The sequence below is a fragment of the Clavelina lepadiformis genome, chromosome 8, assembly GCF_947623445.1.
Source record: "Clavelina lepadiformis chromosome 8, kaClaLepa1.1, whole genome shotgun sequence".
NCBI classification, from domain to species: Eukaryota; Metazoa; Chordata; class Ascidiacea; order Aplousobranchia; family Clavelinidae; genus Clavelina; species Clavelina lepadiformis.
The window spans coordinates 17,994,096-18,015,446 of NC_135247.1; the positions used below are offsets into that span (position 1 = coordinate 17,994,096).

The 21,351-nt window shown below is 41.0% G+C and overlaps 1 protein-coding gene across 2 annotated transcripts in view; it reads left to right on the forward strand.

Annotated features, from left to right (window-relative positions):
• The window catches only part of LOC143469149 (uncharacterized), a 44,150-nt gene extending 23,224 nt beyond the window's left edge, over positions 1-20,926 (forward strand). For both annotated transcript variants that reach the window (XM_076966729.1, XM_076966730.1), the window contains 13 exons: positions 3,198-3,240; positions 3,519-3,696; positions 4,384-4,516; positions 4,671-4,784; positions 15,059-15,218; positions 16,839-16,902; positions 17,343-17,811; positions 18,149-18,283; positions 18,442-18,780; positions 18,893-19,063; positions 19,267-19,409; positions 19,595-19,833; positions 19,921-20,926. In XM_076966729.1, coding sequence (XP_076822844.1) covers positions 3,198-3,240; positions 3,519-3,696; positions 4,384-4,516; positions 4,671-4,784; positions 15,059-15,218; positions 16,839-16,902; positions 17,343-17,811; positions 18,149-18,283; positions 18,442-18,780; positions 18,893-19,063; positions 19,267-19,409; positions 19,595-19,833; positions 19,921-20,056 — 2,324 coding nt within the window. In that variant the 3' untranslated portion in view covers positions 20,057-20,926. The remainder of the gene's footprint in view (positions 1-3,197; positions 3,241-3,518; positions 3,697-4,383; positions 4,517-4,670; positions 4,785-15,058; positions 15,219-16,838; positions 16,903-17,342; positions 17,812-18,148; positions 18,284-18,441; positions 18,781-18,892; positions 19,064-19,266; positions 19,410-19,594; positions 19,834-19,920) is intronic.
• The last annotated feature ends 425 nt before the right edge of the window (positions 20,927-21,351 follow it).

Below are 21,351 nucleotides of genomic sequence, written 5' to 3' on the forward strand. Positions count from 1 at the left end.
CTTAGGTCACTTTGTCAAGTAACCTCGAAAAACACTCCCACAACACAAAACTGCATAGTGATGTCACAATCACGGCATTGTCACGTAATCGAGCGTTATCTGAAAGCGACTAGACCTTGCGATAAATCCGTATCTATACAAATCACAGAAACAATATGAACAATTGATATCTAAGCAACTCCTTGTTGAAAGTGCAAATTGCAAATAGTATAATTATAAATTGCTTAAGGCTTAATAATACAAACCACTGACCACCATGAGCTCCTAGGTAGGGTAAGTTCGGATGTCAATCATATTCACTGGCCGGATATTTCTGTTTTAGCTGACCGCTAAACCGGATTATAAGCGGTGAGCTCAAAGCGACCTTTTTATCCTAATTTCTAGTAATACATGATGTGTCGATTGTAAAAACATGCAGCTGTGACGTAGTTTTGTTACGAAAAAAACCTCACATGTGTCCAAAATTTCACAATTTCTTAAATGCAGAAGCGTGTAATCGATCTCAAACTACTTCCTTTATAAAACGGCCCAGTCCTCACCTTGAAATGCGTACATTAAAGTGTTACCCCGATGCTACTTGCGCATTTCAATCGATTTTTGTATTGTTTGTGACATAATGCAACAAATTTCTGAAATATTTAATGTCTTGTAGAGAATAGAGGACGACGAGATGTAAATTTAAACTTTTAATTAAGTTCAACATGGAGTCAAACACCATTTCTGTTTTGCTCGACTTTTCTGTTTCTGAAAACAGAAGAGACCAGTTTTTGCTAAAAAGGCATAAAAACGTAAAAACGCTCCAATAACATTTTGCATTTGTTACCCGGTTAACCAACAAACTTTTATCCGGATATCAGATATCAGCTAAACTTGCCTCGGTTAATCGGTGAACCGATATCCGCATTGTCATCCCTACTCCCAGGTCCTAGGCAAAAAAGGCAAACTAAATTCGCTTTTGAGAGCTTACGTTGTGCAGCAAAATGCTCTATGAAAACATTTGCAAGAACAAGACGGATACGTTTAGTGTCTAGCAAACTATGTAGACAAAGTAGACGCTATGTTGATATGATCTAGTGGTTCAGGGCTATACTCCATATCAGGTGGCTTTGGTCTGGTTGGTGATTTGACAACTCTCGAAAAACGAGCTATTTGTTTGAAATAGTAACTTGGATTTTAATACAAGCTGCTTTCAATTCGTCCTTTAGCTCGGTCGCGCGAGTTTGTTTGTCATGTCACAGAGGTTACACAAATCGCATTATGACGTTACAAATCAGGGTCTGGAGTTGGCTTTTCTGTAACCGGTAAAAAAACTGCGATATTAAAAGCGAAAGGTCGCCTGGACTGAAATGCCATAAACTGATTAAAGTTTGACCCAAGTGCTCTTTTCTTAATCAAAAGCAAATCAATGTTTGTCGTTCTGTTTGCATTGTGGGCCTTTTCGTTTGACATCTACTTGCAATGTTTGACAACCGGGAGATTCAGCAGATAGCGTTGTGCAAAGCTTGATTAATCGTCCGAGATGTCCAGTTGCTGGGCAAACGCAACAACGGATTTGCATTCAGAATACTTTCACCTTTCAAAGCGTAACTGTTGTTATGACCAGAATATTTTTAATTGAAAAACTAAAAAATTTAATTATTTGAACCTCAGCAAAACTTAAGTCAGGGTTTTGATGTTAGTCTAAAAATAAACTCGATCAAACGAAGGTCTACGTATTGGATAATGCGCCAAAACGTCAATCACAATTCGCACTCCTATTTCGATTCAAATCTCAGACGCTTGCGAAGGTTTCTAGGGCGCCGAGAATCCATAAACTTTTATGGGAAGTACGTTGTTGGTGGTGATCTTGTAACTGACAGCTGATGGAGCATTTTGGACAGAGATAGAAACATATACAGACAGCATTGAGGTATAGGAATAGAAAGGATTAAGTCCAGTTTTACTTTTGCAGCAAAATTAATCCGTAAACATTAAATTTTGTCGAGTTTTCGTTTTGACAAAAACACATTTGACAAACAAACGAGGCCGTTGCACCGCGTTACAACGTTGGACGAGCTGACTCTCATTTTTCCAACGTATTTCGCCGATCGTCTCGCAAATGTGTTTGTTTAAGTTCAGCGTAGGAATTCCAGAATGTCAATACCCGGAGTATTATGTAGCATTTGCGCTGTTATAAAGATAAACTGTACCCGGTTCAAGTGGTTAATGTGATCGTAGCAGGGTTAGGATTATACAGACAGTTGGCGTAAGGCATGAGAAGCTTGTGCTATCATCGCTTGAAAGTATCTTATCGCTGAGGAAAATGTTTGTTCATCCCAACCAACGAGATATCGTGTTTAGGGGATCATCTTCGAAAAAAATGTGAAGATTCATATTTTAATATGTTCAAGCAAACAACTCTAGTTTTGGTCAACTGCGAATGTAATACATTGAAAACCCACATAATTGCATTAAGAATAGGGCTGCTATAAAATGCGGGAAGAACAGCCAGATAGTTTTGCGGAACTTGAACGAGTCCTTGCGGAAATGGAGGAACTGACAGCAGCAAACGCAAGAGCTGAAGCAAGGAGGAGAAATAGCGTGAGGGTCAGAATAAACGGCGGAAGAGGACATTTTTCCGAGACGGAAGATGTTTGGATAAAACGTCCGGATATCAATGATAATTACATCTGGAAGCAGCCGCTCTTAGAAAATGCCCAACTTTCCGCAAAACGGAGAAGGGCTGATAAGCTCAAAGAGAAAAGAAAAACAACTTTAGCTCCGCTGCATGAACGACCCTTCAATTCTGAAAGCGGAGCTTATTCCTCTCATAAAAATCCGTTGCGACGTCATACCGTGGCCTTAAACGGAAATTACGTCAAATACGATGACCCTGCGGACCAACTGACTCTTTTGCGGAAGCAACAGATTGCGGAGTTTTACGGAACCCACTCGTCCACTTCGGAAACAAAATTTAACGGAAGAGTGATTTCTTCCGATGACAGTTGCTTAGAATGTTCGTATAACTCTGGGAGATCTTCTCAAAAGCATTCCAGCACTCAAAGATACGGGCCACCGTCGAAAGCGATGCATATTAGCTTTGATTGCTTCGTCTACGATCGCTATTATAACGATGGTATCTTCCACAGCGCATGATTGGGCAAAGCAGACTATTTTGAAACCTCAGCTGTCTTAAAATTGTTTCATTTTGTTTTTAGAATCCCGAAATTCATCCAAAGATGATGACGTCTTCACCAATCAGTGAGTAATTTCGCTTTCTACGTGATTAGGACCCAACGTATTTTATTGAGTTTATTTAACCTGCTTATAATAACATCAAAGCCCACCGGTCTTCATTCACGAGCACATTTGCGATATTAAACATGACTTTGTGTGAACGATTCCACCATCGCTTTGTCCGAAATAAATCGTTTATTGATTTAATGGAACGCGGTGTAATATTGACATGACTCCGGACATAGCGGTTTCGTGAATCAATTTATTCAAAGATTTTAACATCCTTGAAACGACTTTTTCAGGATTCCGCAGCCTTCCTATCCTCCACAAACGTCCCGTACGCGGCCTCCTCAACAGCAAATCGCCGGTAGAGCGTTTCCGGAGCGCCCGGTCCCCCACAAGACGACAAATGTTGAAGACAAACTCTCTCCACAACTCTTCCTCGCCATGACGGTGAATCCAGGAGCAAGACCTGTTGAGGTTGGATTGTTTCTTTTTTATTGTCCGTTCTTTCTCTTTTATTCTCTGCTCCTTGCTCTTTCTCTTTTATTTCTTTATTATTTGCAAGAATCTTGTTAAATTCAGATTTGCATTTTATTTCAATTTTAGCGGGGAATAAATTTGGGTTATTTTAAATTTTTATAAATTTTAGTTTCTTTGCGCGATATCCAACAGACAACGATAAAACTTAGAAATCACGAGCTAATTGATCACTTTGTCCCTGGACGTTTCCAAACCTGACAATTATTTGCTCATAATGGTCACTCAGTTGTTTCGGACATAGCACGAGGACGTGAAAACCGTAAAATAATTCTTCATGACAGCTGTGGCTATTTTATGACCGGTGGTGAACCACAGCGAGGATTTCAGCTAAAAGCATCTGTTGCTCATTTGTGGCTGCAAATAACCTTGGTGTCTTGTTTTCTTTCCTTGACTTAGTCCTCTTTGCTTTAGCTCAGTGTTGTACGCAATTGCCTTTAGCTGACATTTGTAACCCGGTGCTATCAGTTACTACCATGTTGCATTCTTTGTGCATTTATGCTTTCCTCGTTCACTTACGCGGCTGCTTTGAAAATGCACTTTCTTCATCCTATGTGTTCTAAACTTTATTGTAACAGTTAATATCTAACGTTTATTACGTAATAATTGTCCTTGTAATCGTCACAGGAGGTCCACAGCTACAAAGAAGATCTTGAGCCATACAAGAGCAATGACGTAGTCGATTCAGCTCTCCCCGCAACCCCGGGATTCCCCGTCTCCCCAAGTACCCCTTACGTCAATTCAGCGTCATCACCGCAGGGTAAGCGCGTAGTTTATTGCGTTAGGCGGTTAGAGTGACGTTTTATCAGCCTATTCTAAAAACCATGTTTTTTGCTGCATTTTATTTTTTATGCGATTGTTGTGTAATAAAGATTAGTTTGTGACGTCACGTAGTCTAATTGTTTATTTTACAGGCCACGTCCCCGTCGGCTTGGCTCGCACTCCACTGTCCGCATTGGGACTGAAACCAAACCCCCATCCCGTACCGTCCATTGATGACGTGGCAACGAAAGAGGACCATTTGCAAGGTATGACGTAACAGATATTAGAGTCATCGTTGAAAAGATTTATATATCACAATTAAAATTGATGGGAAAACAAATAACACGATTTCTGAAGTAATTTGCCTAAACCACTCGAACTAAACTGGCAGAATTTAATATTGCCTCGTTTTAATCTTCAACCTTCGAGCCACAGCATGTGGGCAAAACTAATTACTTGCGTGGGCTGCAATGTTTGGAGATTCCAGGTGGCACAGTTCAAGTAGTTTCATACAATTATGAAAATAAACTACCATATCTATTTAATTTAAACCATGCTTCAACAAGAGATGTACTTTTCCATGACATCTGATGTATCTGCCTTGAATTATATAGATTCGGTTCTTTTGTTTAGGGTTAGCTCTTACCGTTAGATGTTTTTCGCTGAACGTGACTCCAGCATTGGTTAGGCGGACCAGACGTATTTAATAGTCTGTCGTCTGCACATCATGCATTATTTAACATTCGCGAATGGATCGATGTAACCCCCGTTAGTGTTTCTTCTTAGAGACCGTTTTGTAATGGGAGAGATTTTGCGGGAGATCGTTGCTATAGCGACATCTCGAGTCGACCTATTATTGGCGGCAAGCGGCGCCAAGATTTCTCACTGCCAATAGTTAAGACTTGGTTTGCAAGAAATAGTTTCAATACGTTTTCTAATTTTAAATATCGGGCTCTGTATATGTTTGAAGCGTAGAAACGTTATGGTACGACCAGGACGTAAAAATCCAATGACATCGCAAGATTTGCTGAAAGCCGTAACTTTCATATAATGTTCCGGCACAAAAAGGCACTCGACCGTACAACATTAAGGACATTAAAAACTTTCATCATTTGGAAAGAATATTTACGAGCAAAATATGACCACAGACTTACATTTCGGCGCCAAGTATAGAATGTTAAAAAGCTCTAACCTCGTTGACCTTACAGGCAAAGTAAACATACCTTTTTAGAATGGCTTGTGTAACTCTGGTCTAACAGAGTAAGCTAACCACTCTGCAAATACGTTGCGTATTATGACAAATGGTAAAAGATTTAGGAGTGCACAATACTTGATTGACGGCACACTATGACATTTCATGACATCACAAAGATGTGTTTGTGATCAGTCCGAATAAAAGTTAGTGGATAAAAAACCAGATTAATGCTTTATGTTTTCTAACTTGTAAAACATTTTTTCGACTTGTAAAACTTGATGGCAACTTTAAGTTCCGTTCATTCATTTAGCCTCATTATAGACGCAGGTTTGTATTTGACTGACAAAAAGCAAATGTTTCTTCACTCCCAAGTTTATTTGCATTGTTCACAAATAATGCGGTCAATTATTACGTATCCTCGGGCGGAATAAAAACTGTAATTTGAGCTGCTTGTGCCGTAGTGCATGATATGCCATAACCATTTTCGTAAATAAATAATTTAGATAAAATGTCGCTTAAAATTCACTTCAAGTTTGTTTTTATTGTTGAAACGACCCTGTGTTCATTTTATACTTTGTATGAATTTATCAAACGAGTTTATAAAATTGTTTGACCAGTTTTCTTTTATCCTCGTCAACCCTGTCAGATTAGTCCAAATCGTTTATGGGTTTCAGCTTGATTCATTCCTATGGTGGGATGGGGTCTGCAGTAAAATTTAAAACTTAACCAAGAACTACAGCCATGCCACCGCCACTGTTGTGGAAACAGTTCATTTATTCCGGCCTAATACCGTGCAAAGTTGACTTTGGAGAATGGTTATTCGATGTGTAATGTTTAGCAACTGCTTTCCCACGAGGAAAAGATATCTTAATACGGGAAGAGATCATGTTTACGTGGTAACAAGCTTGTTTATCCGCAAGCTGATGTCTCTGTCAGGGAAACCTACTATATATGGATTAGCGCACTGAGTGAATTGGGAACTTTGTCGCTTTCCGTGTTAGGCGGTATACTGTTACATAAATAATGGTCATTTTGAAACTTCTTTTTGCGGTTTGTCACCTTGTTGTTGTTTTGGAATAATGTTCTCTTTGACGTCATAAATAGAAACAATGGATTCTTTTTCCCAACCGGACCGTTTCGTTACGGAGCCCTTTTCTCCCAACTGATCTAAGTGCATTTACGTGTGATTGTTCAGTGTTATCAGGAAACGGTAAATCTTATCACGAACCTGACCGGTCCTAGTAAACACTTGTACAATCTACTGTTGTTTTAAAATAACTGAATATTCCTGGGAACGAAACTTTCAAAATCCTAGTTAAAGTGTTGAGTTTTCACCATCTGCAGCTTTCGCGAAATATTGTCTGTAACGTCTCTTCATTTGCAGTGTTCAATGTCTTGGCTTTGTTCTTCTTTTATAATCGAACTTGTGGACAGCTCAGTGTTGTCTTCTATTGCAGTTGCAGAGCGTAGGCTGCAAAATCGTGTATTCGGTCCCTGTTCCCGGTTTCGATACTCGGCGGCGCTACTGTCTCGATCTATCGCATTTCGTCGAAGCAGTGACGACGCTGGCATCTTTAATTCAGTGGCCCCGGTGGTTAGTACCTGCTTCCAGTACCACAACGAAGAACTAAAAGAGCAATACAAATTGCTTCCGTCGTAAAATGCACGCAGACAAGCTTGGCAACCACATTGAGGGTTTTCGCTTATTATAAAGTCATCTAAAAAGATAAAAGATTTGAGCAAGATTTTTTCTCAGTCCGAGGATAGATGATTTTGATACCCTACTGGCCTACTACCTTGACAAACCATTGTTAGAAACCTTTGCAAAACGTAGTTGAACTTTGTTGCAATCTTGCATGTCTGACGTGTTACATTTCTATTTTTGATTCACCACCGTGCCTCCGTCTATTGTGCTGAGGTAAAAACCTTCGTTTTTCTTTTTAAAACGCTTTTTAGCGAAGACAGTTTTCTTTAAATATGTTTAACCTCTCCCGTTACCACATTGCTCTTGAGAAAAGAAACGAATTTTCAAAAAGAAACAAAACGGAGAAAGAGCGATATTTGTCCCAACAACACCGTGCCCATTTCAGTCCAATTCGAGTCAAAGTGAGGAGAGGTAAGGTTTATTTTTTATCGCGGTCTTCGCTTCAAGACGGAATCGAGCGCACGATTTAACGTCGCGCGGTTTGGTAGCTCGCACGAACTATTAGATCGGAATTCCTCGCTAAATTGTATTAGAGCCAGAATTCGAAGCTCAAGGTAACAGGATAGATTTTAACAGACCTGCGCAGCGTTCTCCCACGGAGTTGTCGTTATTACGAGAATCAAATGACTTCTGTAGGTGACGTCTAAATGGCTTTTTGAATAAAGTCACTTTTAGAGATTGGTTATCTTTACAGTAGCAGTTTGTATCGAGCATTTAAAGGAAAGTAGAAATTTTTGTTTTTGGGTTACAATGGCTGTTTTTATTACTTTTTTGAAATTGGTTGTTATTAGTTTTTAACTGTTTTTCAGTTTAATTATGACAAATTATGTTCGGAAGAAAAACTTTCCGCATTTTTCAAGTATGTTTGTAGTTAGTTGTATACTTGTGCTTGTTACGTTCATAGCATACACGGCGACATAAGAGTAATAGCTACAAAATGTTGAAATTGGAAGTTCCCAGGCAGCCAGAACAACAGCCCAGGAAACGTAGAACTCACGTTAATCAACATAAAACGGCGAAAGCAGTGATAAGATCGTGATGTTTTCTCCGTCTCTTTTATTTAACTTCACATTCTTTACTAAGTTGTGTTGACAAAAAGATCCAAAATTTTTTTTAACCGATGTTTGCTAAGCGCGCTCACAGCTATTTTTGTACCATGCCTTATACAGGTGCGCTAGGCTAGCGAACATTGGTTGCTATTTTTGTTTGTTCGTTAATTTTTTGGTGAGATGAAAAGAATTTTTATTCCAAACGGAACAGATGCTACAGCGAGTGGCGTATTTGCGCGAAATATCGACGCTTTTACGCTTAACGCCGCCCAGAAACTGGTCATTAAAATCTTGGGTCTTGGCGACAATTCTTGTCGTTTGATGTAAAATAGAAAAAGCGATTTTCGCAATTCGCTTCGCCGCACGAGTGCTAATGGTATACAGTAGTTATTATGTACACGATGCCTTTGATCCTTTAGTAGAGATAAAGCGCCTACTTCGTGCGATTCGTTTCACTTTCCACCTTAAGACGAGTAACTTGACGTGTTTTAGAGCAAATCTGCCGGATTGTTCACTTGATTTGTTTCGTAATTCTGTGCTGTAAGGTGTCGGGATATATTAAACTAACTCCTAATTTGGCTTAAATTTAACAATTATTAATGTTATTCTCAAGTGTGTCTGAATTTGTGCGTGTCTAATGTCTGGGTTTGCTTGTTTTAAAATATTTGTAAAATTAAACAAGGAATTTTGCTGATGTCATCCATAATTACCTTTCAAGCCTTATATGGAGCTTGTCGTGTTGCTTTCTAAACTTGTTGTAAACGTCACGCTAAGACGGCCGTAGCTAAACTTTTCCAATCCATCATCCGTTTTTGGTTTAGTTCTGTTGTTTCGCGACGCGAAAACATTGGACTTGTATAAAAAGTAAATTACCTCACCACATGGGGCGGATTCGCTTGCGGTGATTTTGCGAAAACACTAACTGCACGACTTATTAGATTTCTATGGGAAGCTGGGTTGCTTGACAAAGCATAAAATTAAAACGAGCGAATGCGCTCGAGAATTTGTTACTTGAATATTTTGGATTACATTTATAGACAACGAAAAGCTTGCATGTTCGTAGAGATGGTGAACGTTTGGTGAAATTGTTGTACGTTTTGCTTTAAAGCCACCGTTTGTCGACGAAAAGCTTCTCAAATTTAACGCTTAAATCATCAAAGCATTTATCAGAAGCAAGGCAGCCTTCAAAAGGACCATAAAGCGTGCAAAGTATGGCTGAAAAATTCTAAAATTATTTTAGCCCTGCCTCCCCAAAACCGCAGCTCGCGCCCTTACTGTGACCTCTTAAGCATCCTTGTTACGCGACTTTGGAGAATTAAACTTGGCCACTTGGGATAACTTCGTAAGTTTGTAGTCATGGGCGTGTTTTCATATTGACTGTTTACATGGGGCATGGCTGATTGCGCGCAAAAGTACAAAGTGACCGGTTTTTTTGATTTTCTACGAAAAGTGACTTGGCGTTGTTGCTATTTCCAAACGTCAGAGTTTGGTGTTTGACTTTTTGCTTTTCGCCGTCATGGGAATTCTCAATCCTTAATCTATCCAGTAAGTTTAGTCCTAATGGTGGTTCGACTAACATCAAGGACATTATACTATGAGTAAAAGCATTCAACGAAACAGCAAAAAGCAAACGTCAACATTACAAGAAAAACTTTTCACACATTCTCGGTTTCTGTGCCACGGTTCATGTTCGTGTGAACGCGTAAACGTGTGAATTCGTCGTCTTGCTTCCCGAAACTTGTAGTGTTTTCGTCTAAATTTCTCGCCTTTTCTGTTGCTATTTAATCGTTTACGCCAACGATTGACGAGTTTCAGCAACAACGTTTCCACGCAGCGAGCAAACACAGCGAGCAAATTCGCATGGAGAATTCTCTTATCGCTCGTGTTTGCTGGGATGCTGATAAGCGGCTCATTCGGTGTGAAAATGTTAATTAAACAAACATTTCTGCTTTTTCATCGTCACGCTCCTCAGATTATGCCGTTAAGTTTTCACAGAAGTTTTCGAGTACATCAATGACGTCATCGTCCATTAAAATTTGAATGTCCATTAGCGATCAAGTTACGAGTGTGACGTCAAACACGGCACAAATTAAGTCCGCGCCCGTAGTTGGAGCGCAAACCGCGAAAACAACTTTTCGATTCGGGTTTCGGCTCAAAATATTTTCGCCTGCACTGCATCGCTTTGTCTGGAGCGTTTTCTTGAGTCAGAGACACCTGATCCAGTCGTCATCAACTTGAACAAAAAGCGTCCACTTAATCCCGGCCGCTGCAGGAACTTGATGCGTGAAAAGGTGCCAGCAGGCGAGCGACTTCGACACCCAGGGCACGGTAGCCTGGCTCCAATTTGTAATTAAATTGGAGATTTTCGCACTCCGTGATTTTTTTCGAGCTTTTCCGATGTTAACCAGATCCCCTGCTTAGCAGCAGGCCGTATTTAATTTCTTATCAGCGGGACTTTAACTACTTTTTCCCCGAGCAATGTTTATTTACTGATAAGCTCGTCTTGTTAGATAGTATAACGGCGCAGTTAATAGCCTTAGGAAATATGCGTGAATAGTATGCGATATATTATAATCTTAGGTTGATTCACCAGTGTGTGAAATGAAGAAAACTTATGTTTTTCGTGGAAAGTTTAAGTGTCTCTTCGTCTGTTTTGCTTGCATGGTCGTTTCATTTTGTCAACTGGATGTATGTAGCATTGTCTTTTAATGCATCAGCTCAACGCATCCTCAGAAAGTTGGTCGCAATTATGTGAGGGTTACCTTCATCAAAGTTTAAGCTTAGACGAATTGCATCATCAACGTTACCGGTCACCGCTTTTGTCAGAAAGCCATAAAACGTTTAATAGCCCTAAAATCGCTCGTGGAAGTCTCTTTGACCTGAAAGCGATTTCCACAAACTTTCAGCAGCTTCTGTGCACAGTCAATTATATGTGGAGCAGGAAGTACGGTAAATGAAAGTAGAACATGTAACATGCGCCAGACAAACCGCAGGAGGGAATTCCAATTCCTCACACTCTAACGCCATACGTCCGTCGTATTTATCGAGCGTCCCTTGGAGACTTTACTTGACAAACAAACAAACCCAAGATGTGTGTAGTTTGGTGTGGAAGCGAACGATACGTACGTTGAGCAAAACAACACGGTCTGTTGTTTATAAAATACAAGTCTTTCAGCGCCCAAGTGTTTCTTTATTTGAAGGAAGAAAGACTGCTAGGTGTCTTAAGACCACCAGGGTGACTTAAGAGCAATTTTCTGGTCGTTTTATTTGTCTAATGACGCGTCTGTGCTAACTTAAATATTTAGATCAACCTTGTTTCCCGCCTTTTTTGGGATTTTCCGTCCTTTGCCAACTAAGTTCCGTAATTTTGGTTTAAAACTATCGCATATTGAGTTACTTATTTTTCCCATTGATTTTATCGACGATTTGTGCGGAATGCGTCGCTTGAAAACACCTTTGTTGCGTCACACTTATAGTATTTGGACGGCGGAAATGTCGACTATTGAGCGTCGATTGGCCTTTGAAGCTGTGGTGATTGATATGTGGAAGTAACTGAGTCGTTTTAGAGTCACCACTGTCCCGGGTCATTATATCGGTCACGCAACCACCGATTTGTATTTGTGTGCCCAACTTTTCATGGGCAAAATATTTAGTTGCCTATGTCGTCACAATGCCGTGTTTGTTTCGGCAAACTCCGGTTTGACGCCGTAGTAGCACAAATATTTTGTTGACGTATCATAGCGTAACAGTTTCATCTTTGTTTCTCACGCCAAAAGTATCATGAAATTGTTTCTTGTTGCCATGGCCACCATCGAGATCTTAAAATGTTATAAGAAATGGAATTGCTGATGCGGGAATTTGATTGTTTGTCTTTACATCTTGTTGCTTGGTTTCATCATAAACTTCTACTGTTTACTGCATTCCCGTTAGTTTTCCTGCTTTGGTTTCAGTTGAAAGAAAGCTCAACTTGGCTGATGCGTTTGCATATTTATGTACTGAACGGCTTGCAACTAGTAGCTTCAGTCAGTCGTGGAGTTTTCTTTACAAATATTTTTAAGTCGTAAACCGTTATAAGTGCTACTTGTCGGTGGGTAACCGCATTCTTGCTGTTCAAACGCCATTCGTCAATTTCGCGCATTAACGAGGCGTTGTTGGTCGCCTTTCATCTACCCAGGAGGTTTTACCTGATGATTTAATACCACAATTTGTATCGGGAGCACTTAAGGATTCGTTTTACAGTTATTTCCTTAATATCTCGCCTGGTGCCAGATGGAACACCTGGTAATCCAATCTGTGGACTCCCACTGTCCCAGCCAATTAGGGGCAATTATGACAACTGTGGAAGGCAGAAATACGTTGCCCATTCCTGGCCGCAGTTAGCTTCAAACTTTTCCGCGATCCGCCTTTGAAACGTCTTTTGACAGTTGTTGTGTTTGCCGAACGTGGACAATTCCACCTTTGACTACTTAACGATGCGCCATTTGACTCAGACCATGTTTATAACTCTAGTTCAGCGGCCAGTTGTTGTTCTTCGACGCGACTTTTTCAACCTCAGTGACGTCACAGCCGTATGTATTAACCGTAACTGACAAAATATTCGCCTATGACTGGTTTAAGGACTTGGGTGCCTAATCTTGCGAAAAACAGCTTTTCAGGGCGACGCCAGATAACAGCTTTCGCAGCCGTCCGATGTGGGCCAGGCAGAGAATGTAACAAATGACTATTATGACTGCACATCGAAGTATGCCGCGAGGTTTGCGCAGGCGACATTCCCAGGCATTGTAGGAAGAACCGCGTCTGTGTTTTTCACTGATCAGACATTTCTTATGTTTCAGCATTTCCTCATATCTGTTATTATTCGTGCTCTGTCATATAGATAAGTACTGTTTTCCTACGCTGTCACTTTGAGCCAGAATACCTGTTGAATATCAACCTGTCGGTGTAGTAAAGTTGTCATAGTCGCCAACTGGACTATTGGTAAGGCAAACATCTTATTTTAAACGTCAACTGGGTTCGGCGTGCAAAGAAGAAGACTTGCATTTTGTTACCGTTTTGGATAAACAACTCGGCGAATCTGGGAAGCTCTTGTGACGAAACGAAAGATTTTTCTTGTGTACAACCAAGTTTCAAGTACACTATTGTGACGTAGTGATGAGGATTACGGAAACAGACAAAAGTGGTTCCCACGACCACGAACAGGCAGATTACATCATATTAAACATGTTACCTCGTGATGCTAAAGGTAATTTTAGGAGAAATACCATCAAAATAATTGTGCCTGCGGGCTCTGCTGCTGTATTTATATCGTTCAACGTAGTACGATGCATTGCCTCCTCGGCGGCTTGTATAATTGACTGTTTATAATCTTCCTAAAGAAGACATTTATCATAGTTTATCAAGTCTGTCAGTGTTGTTTCCGTATTAACATTTCTATGGCCACTAAGCCTAGTAGTGGGCATCAGTGTTTATCAATTTTAAGGTGTTCTTGTGTTTCGTTTGAAAGTTGTCTTTAAATAGTGAGTCTTCCGAAGGCACTAAACTGAAAAAAAAGTTGCTTCAAAAAAGCTAGACCATCTCCACTGTAGCATAGTAGGGACATGCTTTGTTAAATAATCGACTTACAGAAGATTTAACGCTTGGATTGCCCGATTTATTCTTGTTAATTTTTTTGAAGGATTACCGGACAAAGGTTCCGTTACTCATGATTTTGTTTTTTTGGTCTCCCCTTCGTTATTACACGTTTATATAGCCCTGACCTTTTTACAACATTAACAGGCTTCGATTCGTACAAAATATTTGTCACTTTGTAAACATCTTTTACATTTTTGTGAACTTACATAGAGTTGTCCTATGACTTCTTCCAAGATTGTATTATCAACACGTATACTGCTCATGTTTACTATTGTTCGTCGGAAATAGTTATTTTCTAGCAACATACTTCCAGCATTTTTAGGGCTGGTTCAACAAAAAAAAAACTTTGAATTCCCGAATCTTCACTTTTTAAACGACATTTTCCCGCGCCATTTCTATGGACGCACCTAAAGCATTTCCGATTCAACATTGCGTCATAGACAACGAGGTGCTTAAAGTGGTCGGTAATAACTTGCTTGGCGCCTGCTTCGAAGTTTACGAGGCTAACAACGGACAGCTTAAGAGACACGAAAACCTGATGCCTTAGAAGTGTCTGGGCTTTAATGCGGTTATTGGATAACTACCAGTGGTATTGTCTTTCCATAACTTGACCCTCGATAAGCGAAAAATGTCTCACATTCCGAGCAGATAACAGAAGCACAGTGTTACCGCGGGGGTGTTTACGGTGCAAATTGGGTGGCCCTGCGGGCTTAGTTCGAATTGACCGTTTTAAGTGAGAAATGAGCACAGCTCGGTAGTTGTGGCGCTCTAAGCACGTCCATCGATCTTCTATCATCATATTCTTTGAAAATTGTCAGCCATTTGTCACGATTACTGTCCTCGTCTTCAAAGCGAATGCATTTTAGCCGCCGAGTGTGTGCTTTGATCTCTTCTATCTCTGCAAAATAATCAAAGACTTTCTGTTGCGCGTCGATTTCTAAAGCTTATTTTATTTTTCAGGTCGGGCATACCTCGAGAGCGCCACCAAGCAGCAGGCTTTGAACGGTAATACGCCAGTGACGTCACAATCTGCCTTTGATGGTTCCTTTGTCACAAACGGATCGTCACCCACCGCACTCAAACAAACCACATTAAAGAGCTTGCCACCAGCTGGCCTGGTGTAAGTTTGTTTAAGGTTTAGATTTTGGCACGAAGCTGCGCCCCGTCTTATCAATTTTAATTACGGTCACAGTGTGTGGCGCACGAAGATTAGTATGGCGCATAATCACGTCACTTCTAGTCATAATGAAAAGACAACCTTCACAATGATCGATAAGGACATGCTACTAATTTATATCGCAGACTTGGTGCGTAGTTTGCTTAATGCAGTGATTGCATTAGCGTTGTGTCGTGTGATGTCATAAGTTGCGTCTTCTAGCTCGCCAGCAGACCTTGCAGCAATGACCAGACATTCTAGCACGTGCTTCCTAATGCGTATTCCTGACGTTTCTACACCTGTATTTTGCATGTGCAATTGTAAAAACTGGCGTTGTATTATGACGTCATCGTGATTTGTGGAACGGGATTTAATTCTGCGGCATGAGAAAGATAAATTCACACAACAGTTTTGTTACGTCATATTTGCCTAAGTGACTACTTCACTCGCTTCAAGTGACCTTGATGGTTTGTGAAAACAATCAGCCTTTTATGTCGTCATAATGGGGTTGCAGAAAACAAGGGCACGTGAAATGAACTTTAATTAGCTAACGAATTTTGCTTATTTGCGACGATGTCAAGGTAAATATAAATAAACCTGTCGATCTTGTCCAAGAGGAAGAACCGCTCTATAGTCTTGTCACTCACCAAGGTCGGTCTTTCAATCAAATGACGTCATCAAACGTGAAACGAATCAATTAACGGTTTGGGGAGGGCAAACCGTTACGATAGTGTCAAGTTACGGAGAGTGGACGCTTTCGCGCGAGTTCTACGAACACGTCATAATAGTTTCAAATGCTTTGAATGAAAGGTTTGGAGTTACGCGCTTTGTGGAGTACGCGGTGGCTTCGTTACTATTTATAGACAGGAAAGTAGTAGCTGGAGTAGCCGAGTGTAGGTCGTAGCCTATATTTTGGGATTCAAGGTAAATGCGAAAACAATTATATCTCTTTCCATTTGTCTTAAAACGTCATATTGACGACAGCCGTTTGTGACGTCATTCGCGGCGTAATCAGCACGTCGAAGAGGCTAATGACGCGATAAGATAGCCGCAGTCAACAGAAGTCAGGCTGCCAGAAGGACGTTATCTAGTGCGCAAGGCAGCCGTTACATTTTAGGTTCAGTTTCAGTTATGCCCTGATGATCTTAATCGCTGTTTTACGTCTCAGAATGTAGAGCGAGGTTTGTGCTATAGCTGTCGGTTGAACTAGTATAGGAAGAAGCTGTTTACCAAACGCCCCTGTACTATTTATGAAAAGACTTAGAAGTAGGTTAAAGACGCGTCGGATCAATGAGTTCTACGTAATGAAGAAAGCCTTGTTGCGTCTGTAAGTCTAAACTGAAAGCGATGTGACACAAAGCGATATTTAAATCAAGTAAATGTTTGTAGAAATCTTCAGTATCTCGACTTTATCCAACTGAAAAACCTGTAATAGGACACTTCATGTATAAACATAATTTGGCGATGTCGTAGTTGTAAACAATCTGCTACATTTCGTGCTTGAAACGTGTTCAATAATTTCTGTCTCATTTAGTGGTCGCATTATTTCATTTATTTTTATTTTAAATATATAATATATTTTAGACTGGAAGATAAAGAGAGGCAAATCCACACAACAGTCACAAACACGAGGCCATACCATGTTCAGGTAACACGAATAACTTATAATTTCTAGTTAATCTTTAACTAAATTTTGTTAAATTCACTGGCCAATCGTCGAACGTTCTTTCATCAACTGACCTTTCTGTACCAGCTGGCTTTATTGTTAGCTCACAGAGGTCCATTGTTGTTTTAAACATACCGGATTGACTTTAATTTTGCTATTTTATTAAAAAGCAGTGGGTTGTTTCTTGCCAGGTCTAAATTGGTATCGGACGTTTTCCTTGTTACTTAAGTCAGCAGGGAAATTTGCTTTGTCATGGGTTGTTTTGTTTGCCGATCGTTTGTAGGTGACGTAATTGTTGAGTTTTCTTAGGAGGGCTCTCATAAACCACAAGAAGACAGCTTTATCTATTCTAGTTTTATCTTTAAACAAAAAGTTATAGCTAAAGAAACCAAAAGGCTTTATCCGGTGTTTTTTACATTTAGGAAAATTTTAAAGGAAGTTTCACTCCAAGCAATCAAACGCAGCACTTGGTACAAGGCAGGAACGCTCAATCAGGCGGATATGGAGACGGAAATAGGCAACGTGCTCCAAACGGATGGACTCCGCAACTTCAGGCCAACGACAATCTCCGGCAGGAGAAGGAATTAAAGTCTCCTTGGATGCATAACGGAGGTTCCAGTCCACAAGCCTCCACTCCGACTAGCCGAAGCCCTGGCGGATCCGTAACTTTTGCTTACCACACCTCCTCCGGAGGAGCTTCTCCGTCGTCCAGAAGCCTGACAGGGAGTAACGACTCGCTCCTTTCCGACGGGAGCGCGTCCGGTCTCCACCAGACCCAGCAACCTCATCACGCGTATCAGCAGCCGAGGTATCATGGATCGAATCCTTCTCTTCCTCCTAAAGAGTCGTCCGTCCGTAACTCGGGAAGCAGCATCAGGAGCACCTCAACAGGTGAAGAAGCTATTTGATTAACTTCAATTTGCCCGGTTTGATGATAATTATTTAAACCAGGGATGTCCAACCTTTTATTATAGTGGGCGGCATTGTCACTTGAAATAATTGAATGGGCCGCAAAACCTTTTAAATTTCAAGAAAAATGGGTACATGAAGTACATACTTTTGGAGTGAAAATGACTAGCGGGCCGCACAAAAATCTCAGGCGGCCTGCAGGTTGGACATCCCTGATTTAAACCCATGAAGCAAACGACAAACTGTTACGTCATCCAGTGGTGCTGTTATAAGTCAATGTATGTCAATATTTTTGCTAACATCTCGTCACGTTTTTCAGGAAGCGGCTACTTGGGGGGAACCTCCCAAACTTCTCCGCAATCTGCCGGCTCACCCGTTTCAAGCAGCGGTCATTATCCTTTCGCTCCGGTCGGAAATCGTCGAGAAAGTCAGTTGTCTTCTTACGAGAAGCAGGGTGAGCGTTCGTGAAATTTGTTCACAGAAATCCGTTTCGGATTATTGCGTAAAAATGCCGGACAAGTATTTTAGTGGTGGCAACCATTTTTGCTGCACATGTATTTCACCCCTCGCTGTCGAAAGGAAACGTGTAAAGTTTATCGTCGTTTATTTTAGGATCCCGCCACCACCATCACCAGTTATCATCCGATGATGGAGGATTAAGTAGTCCGACGTCGGGACGCACAAGCTCCTCTTCCATATCGGACATCGAGAAACTCGCTCACGAAATCTCCCAGACTAGCCTAACCGGCGCTCCTCCGAAGTTCATCCGTGACACGACAGCTTACTGGTACAAGCCGGAAATTAGCCGGGAACAGGCCCTGGCCATGTTGCGCAGCCGTCCGGCTGGCAGCTTCGTTGTCAGAGACAGCCGATGTTATCCGGGCGCTTTTGGCCTCGCGCTTAAAGTTCATGAAGTTCCCCAGGCAGTTCTTGCAGTAGTAAAGCCTGGAGGTAAGTCAAGATAAGATACTATGTAAAGTGAGAAACTTGCTCTTCACGTTCTCAAAGTCTTTTAATTTTCTTCTTTTTGTTGACAATTTGTGAGTTTCTATTTCGTTTTCAGTTGACATGAACAATGAACTGGTTCGTCATTTTCTTATCGAGCCAAGCACACGCGGGGTCAAGCTGAAAGGTTGTGCAAACGAACCGGTCTTTGGAAGCTTGTCAGCCCTCATCTACCAGCATTCGATCACGCCTTTGGCCCTGCCATGCAAACTCATCATTCCTACTGAAAGTAAGTCTGGTCCTTTGCCTATATGCTGTTGAATTTTAAGCAACAAGAAGCTATTTTCTGATCAGCCAATATCAGATATGAAATGTTTTTTCCACCAAACAAGCCGTAATTGCTGAAAAAATTGTGATATTGAATAAAAATATTTGCAAATTAGTGCAAGTGCCCGTTTTTTCAATTTATTACTTTAACCCATTCACTTACAGATCAAGAAGTGCCCCAGCAGTTAGGGTCTGGCAGAAATAGCGCCGAAATTTCAAACTCAGCTTCAGAACTTCTTCGACAAGGGGCAGCTTGCAATGTTCTTTATCTGGGAAGTGCGGACACCGAGTCACTAACTGGCCCGGAGGTATGGCTAGGAATACCAAATACTGTAGGCTAGTATTCTAAGTATAATGCAATAGAACCTTAAAGGCATGAATTAATCTTCTTGCTCCAATATTTATTAAGAGTCTACAGGTTTTTGTCAGTACGAGTGTAAAGGCAACAATGAACAAAGAAACGATTATAATGCATTTCGATTGGTATATGTAGGCGATAGAGCGTGCTATGAGGGAATGCATGCAAAACCAAGGCCAGGCGATCAAGACATCAATCGTTCATTTCAAAGTCTCTCCGCAAGGTATCACTTTGACGGACAACGCGCGAAAGATCTTCTTTCGACGTCATTACCCCACCAACGCCGTCACGTACTGCGGTATGGACCCCAGCGCTCGTGAGCCCCACAATAGAAGATGGGACGCGTCAGCCGACCGTGGACCACCAAACGCTCGGTAAGGATTTGGTCATAAAGGGTCATTGTTGTGTTTCGAGTGGCAATATGACGTATAGTTAATACTATTTCAATTTTGGTTTTGCAGGGTTTTCGGTTTTGTCGCGAAAAAGCCTGGAAGTTCTGTAGATAATGTTTGTCATCTATTCGCCGAGATCGATCTTGATCAACCAGCTCCCGCCGTCGTCAACTTCGTGTCAAAGGTTCTCATCGGCCCGCACTGAATGCCGATATTCCGGCGAAATTAAAGCATTTCGACTGGGGCTTACCAGCAAATCGTATGTTTTCTCTGCAAGTTTGTGTATAGCGCCACTTATTGGTGTAGTGCATGCCGTGAACGTATCCGTTGGGATGTAGTAGAGCGCGCAGGACGCCAAGAGGATTTTACAAGGTGGCTTTTATTCAGGGCAGGAACAAAAATTTGTTGTCAACAAAAGTTGTTTTATCCTTTATTTTTCGGCAGTGTTTGTAATATTACTGTAATTACCCTGTGATGTATATTAAACCGCTTTCACAGTATCATTGTCGTAAACTTGGAGCTTTGCTCTAACAATTTTAACACAAAGGTATCTGTTGTTAATAATTACAGTCATTGTATATTGATAAGCGAATATTGTAAGTTTATAATAGCGCTACATTTTCACTGCCTTTGTCACCGTTTTGGTGACGAAATGTTCTGTAGCACAGTATTAGTCGTACGGAAGAATATTGGTGCATTGACATAACCATAATATCAAGTACTTTGTTTCATTACATGGACAAAAATTTGGATGTTGAGTGTAGAAAGTTTGATCTCCCAATTCCTACTCAGCATGACGTGATTTGTTGGCGCGTTGGACTTGTACAAAGTTGAATCTTTTGCCCAAAATATGAGTTGTTTGTGTATCGCCAGAGATGCATGACCAGCGCTGTTGTTCCTGCATGTTAGCTACTCGACCTCTTTCGGTACATTTGTTTATTTCATCCCGTTCTTTTGCGACGTTTTCTTGCATTTTAAACTTTTATTTGCCCAGTTCCCCTTGAGGTGTGTGTTATGGTACAGATTCGTTGTGCACGATTTTATGTACGTCGTGTAATAAACATTAACGCTTCAATATTTCGACTACTGTTGGTCGAACGTCTAATGTTTAGCGGCCGTAGTTCAAACTTGCATCATCGTCACGGGACACTACGAACAGTTGGCACAATGGAGTCAATCAAAATTTCGCGCCGATAAAACGATTGAAAGACTTGAACTGTCACTCGGCGCTGCTACTTCCGGTGCAACTGTGTTGGCCTTAATCCATTCCACTTTTGAGTAGTCTGACTCTGCTGGTTACTGGTGTATACATTATTTTGGTGTCTTATCACATCACCCCCAACATATCGACACTGTAATGAACGGTATCATGTTAATGCGTAGCCTACTGTGATACCATCTAAAACTAAGCCAGCTTTACAGGTAGATTATCCAAACCATTGGGCTCAAACAAACACCAGTCTTCTTCGCCGCCCCATCTGCTTTACGACAAGTTGTTTG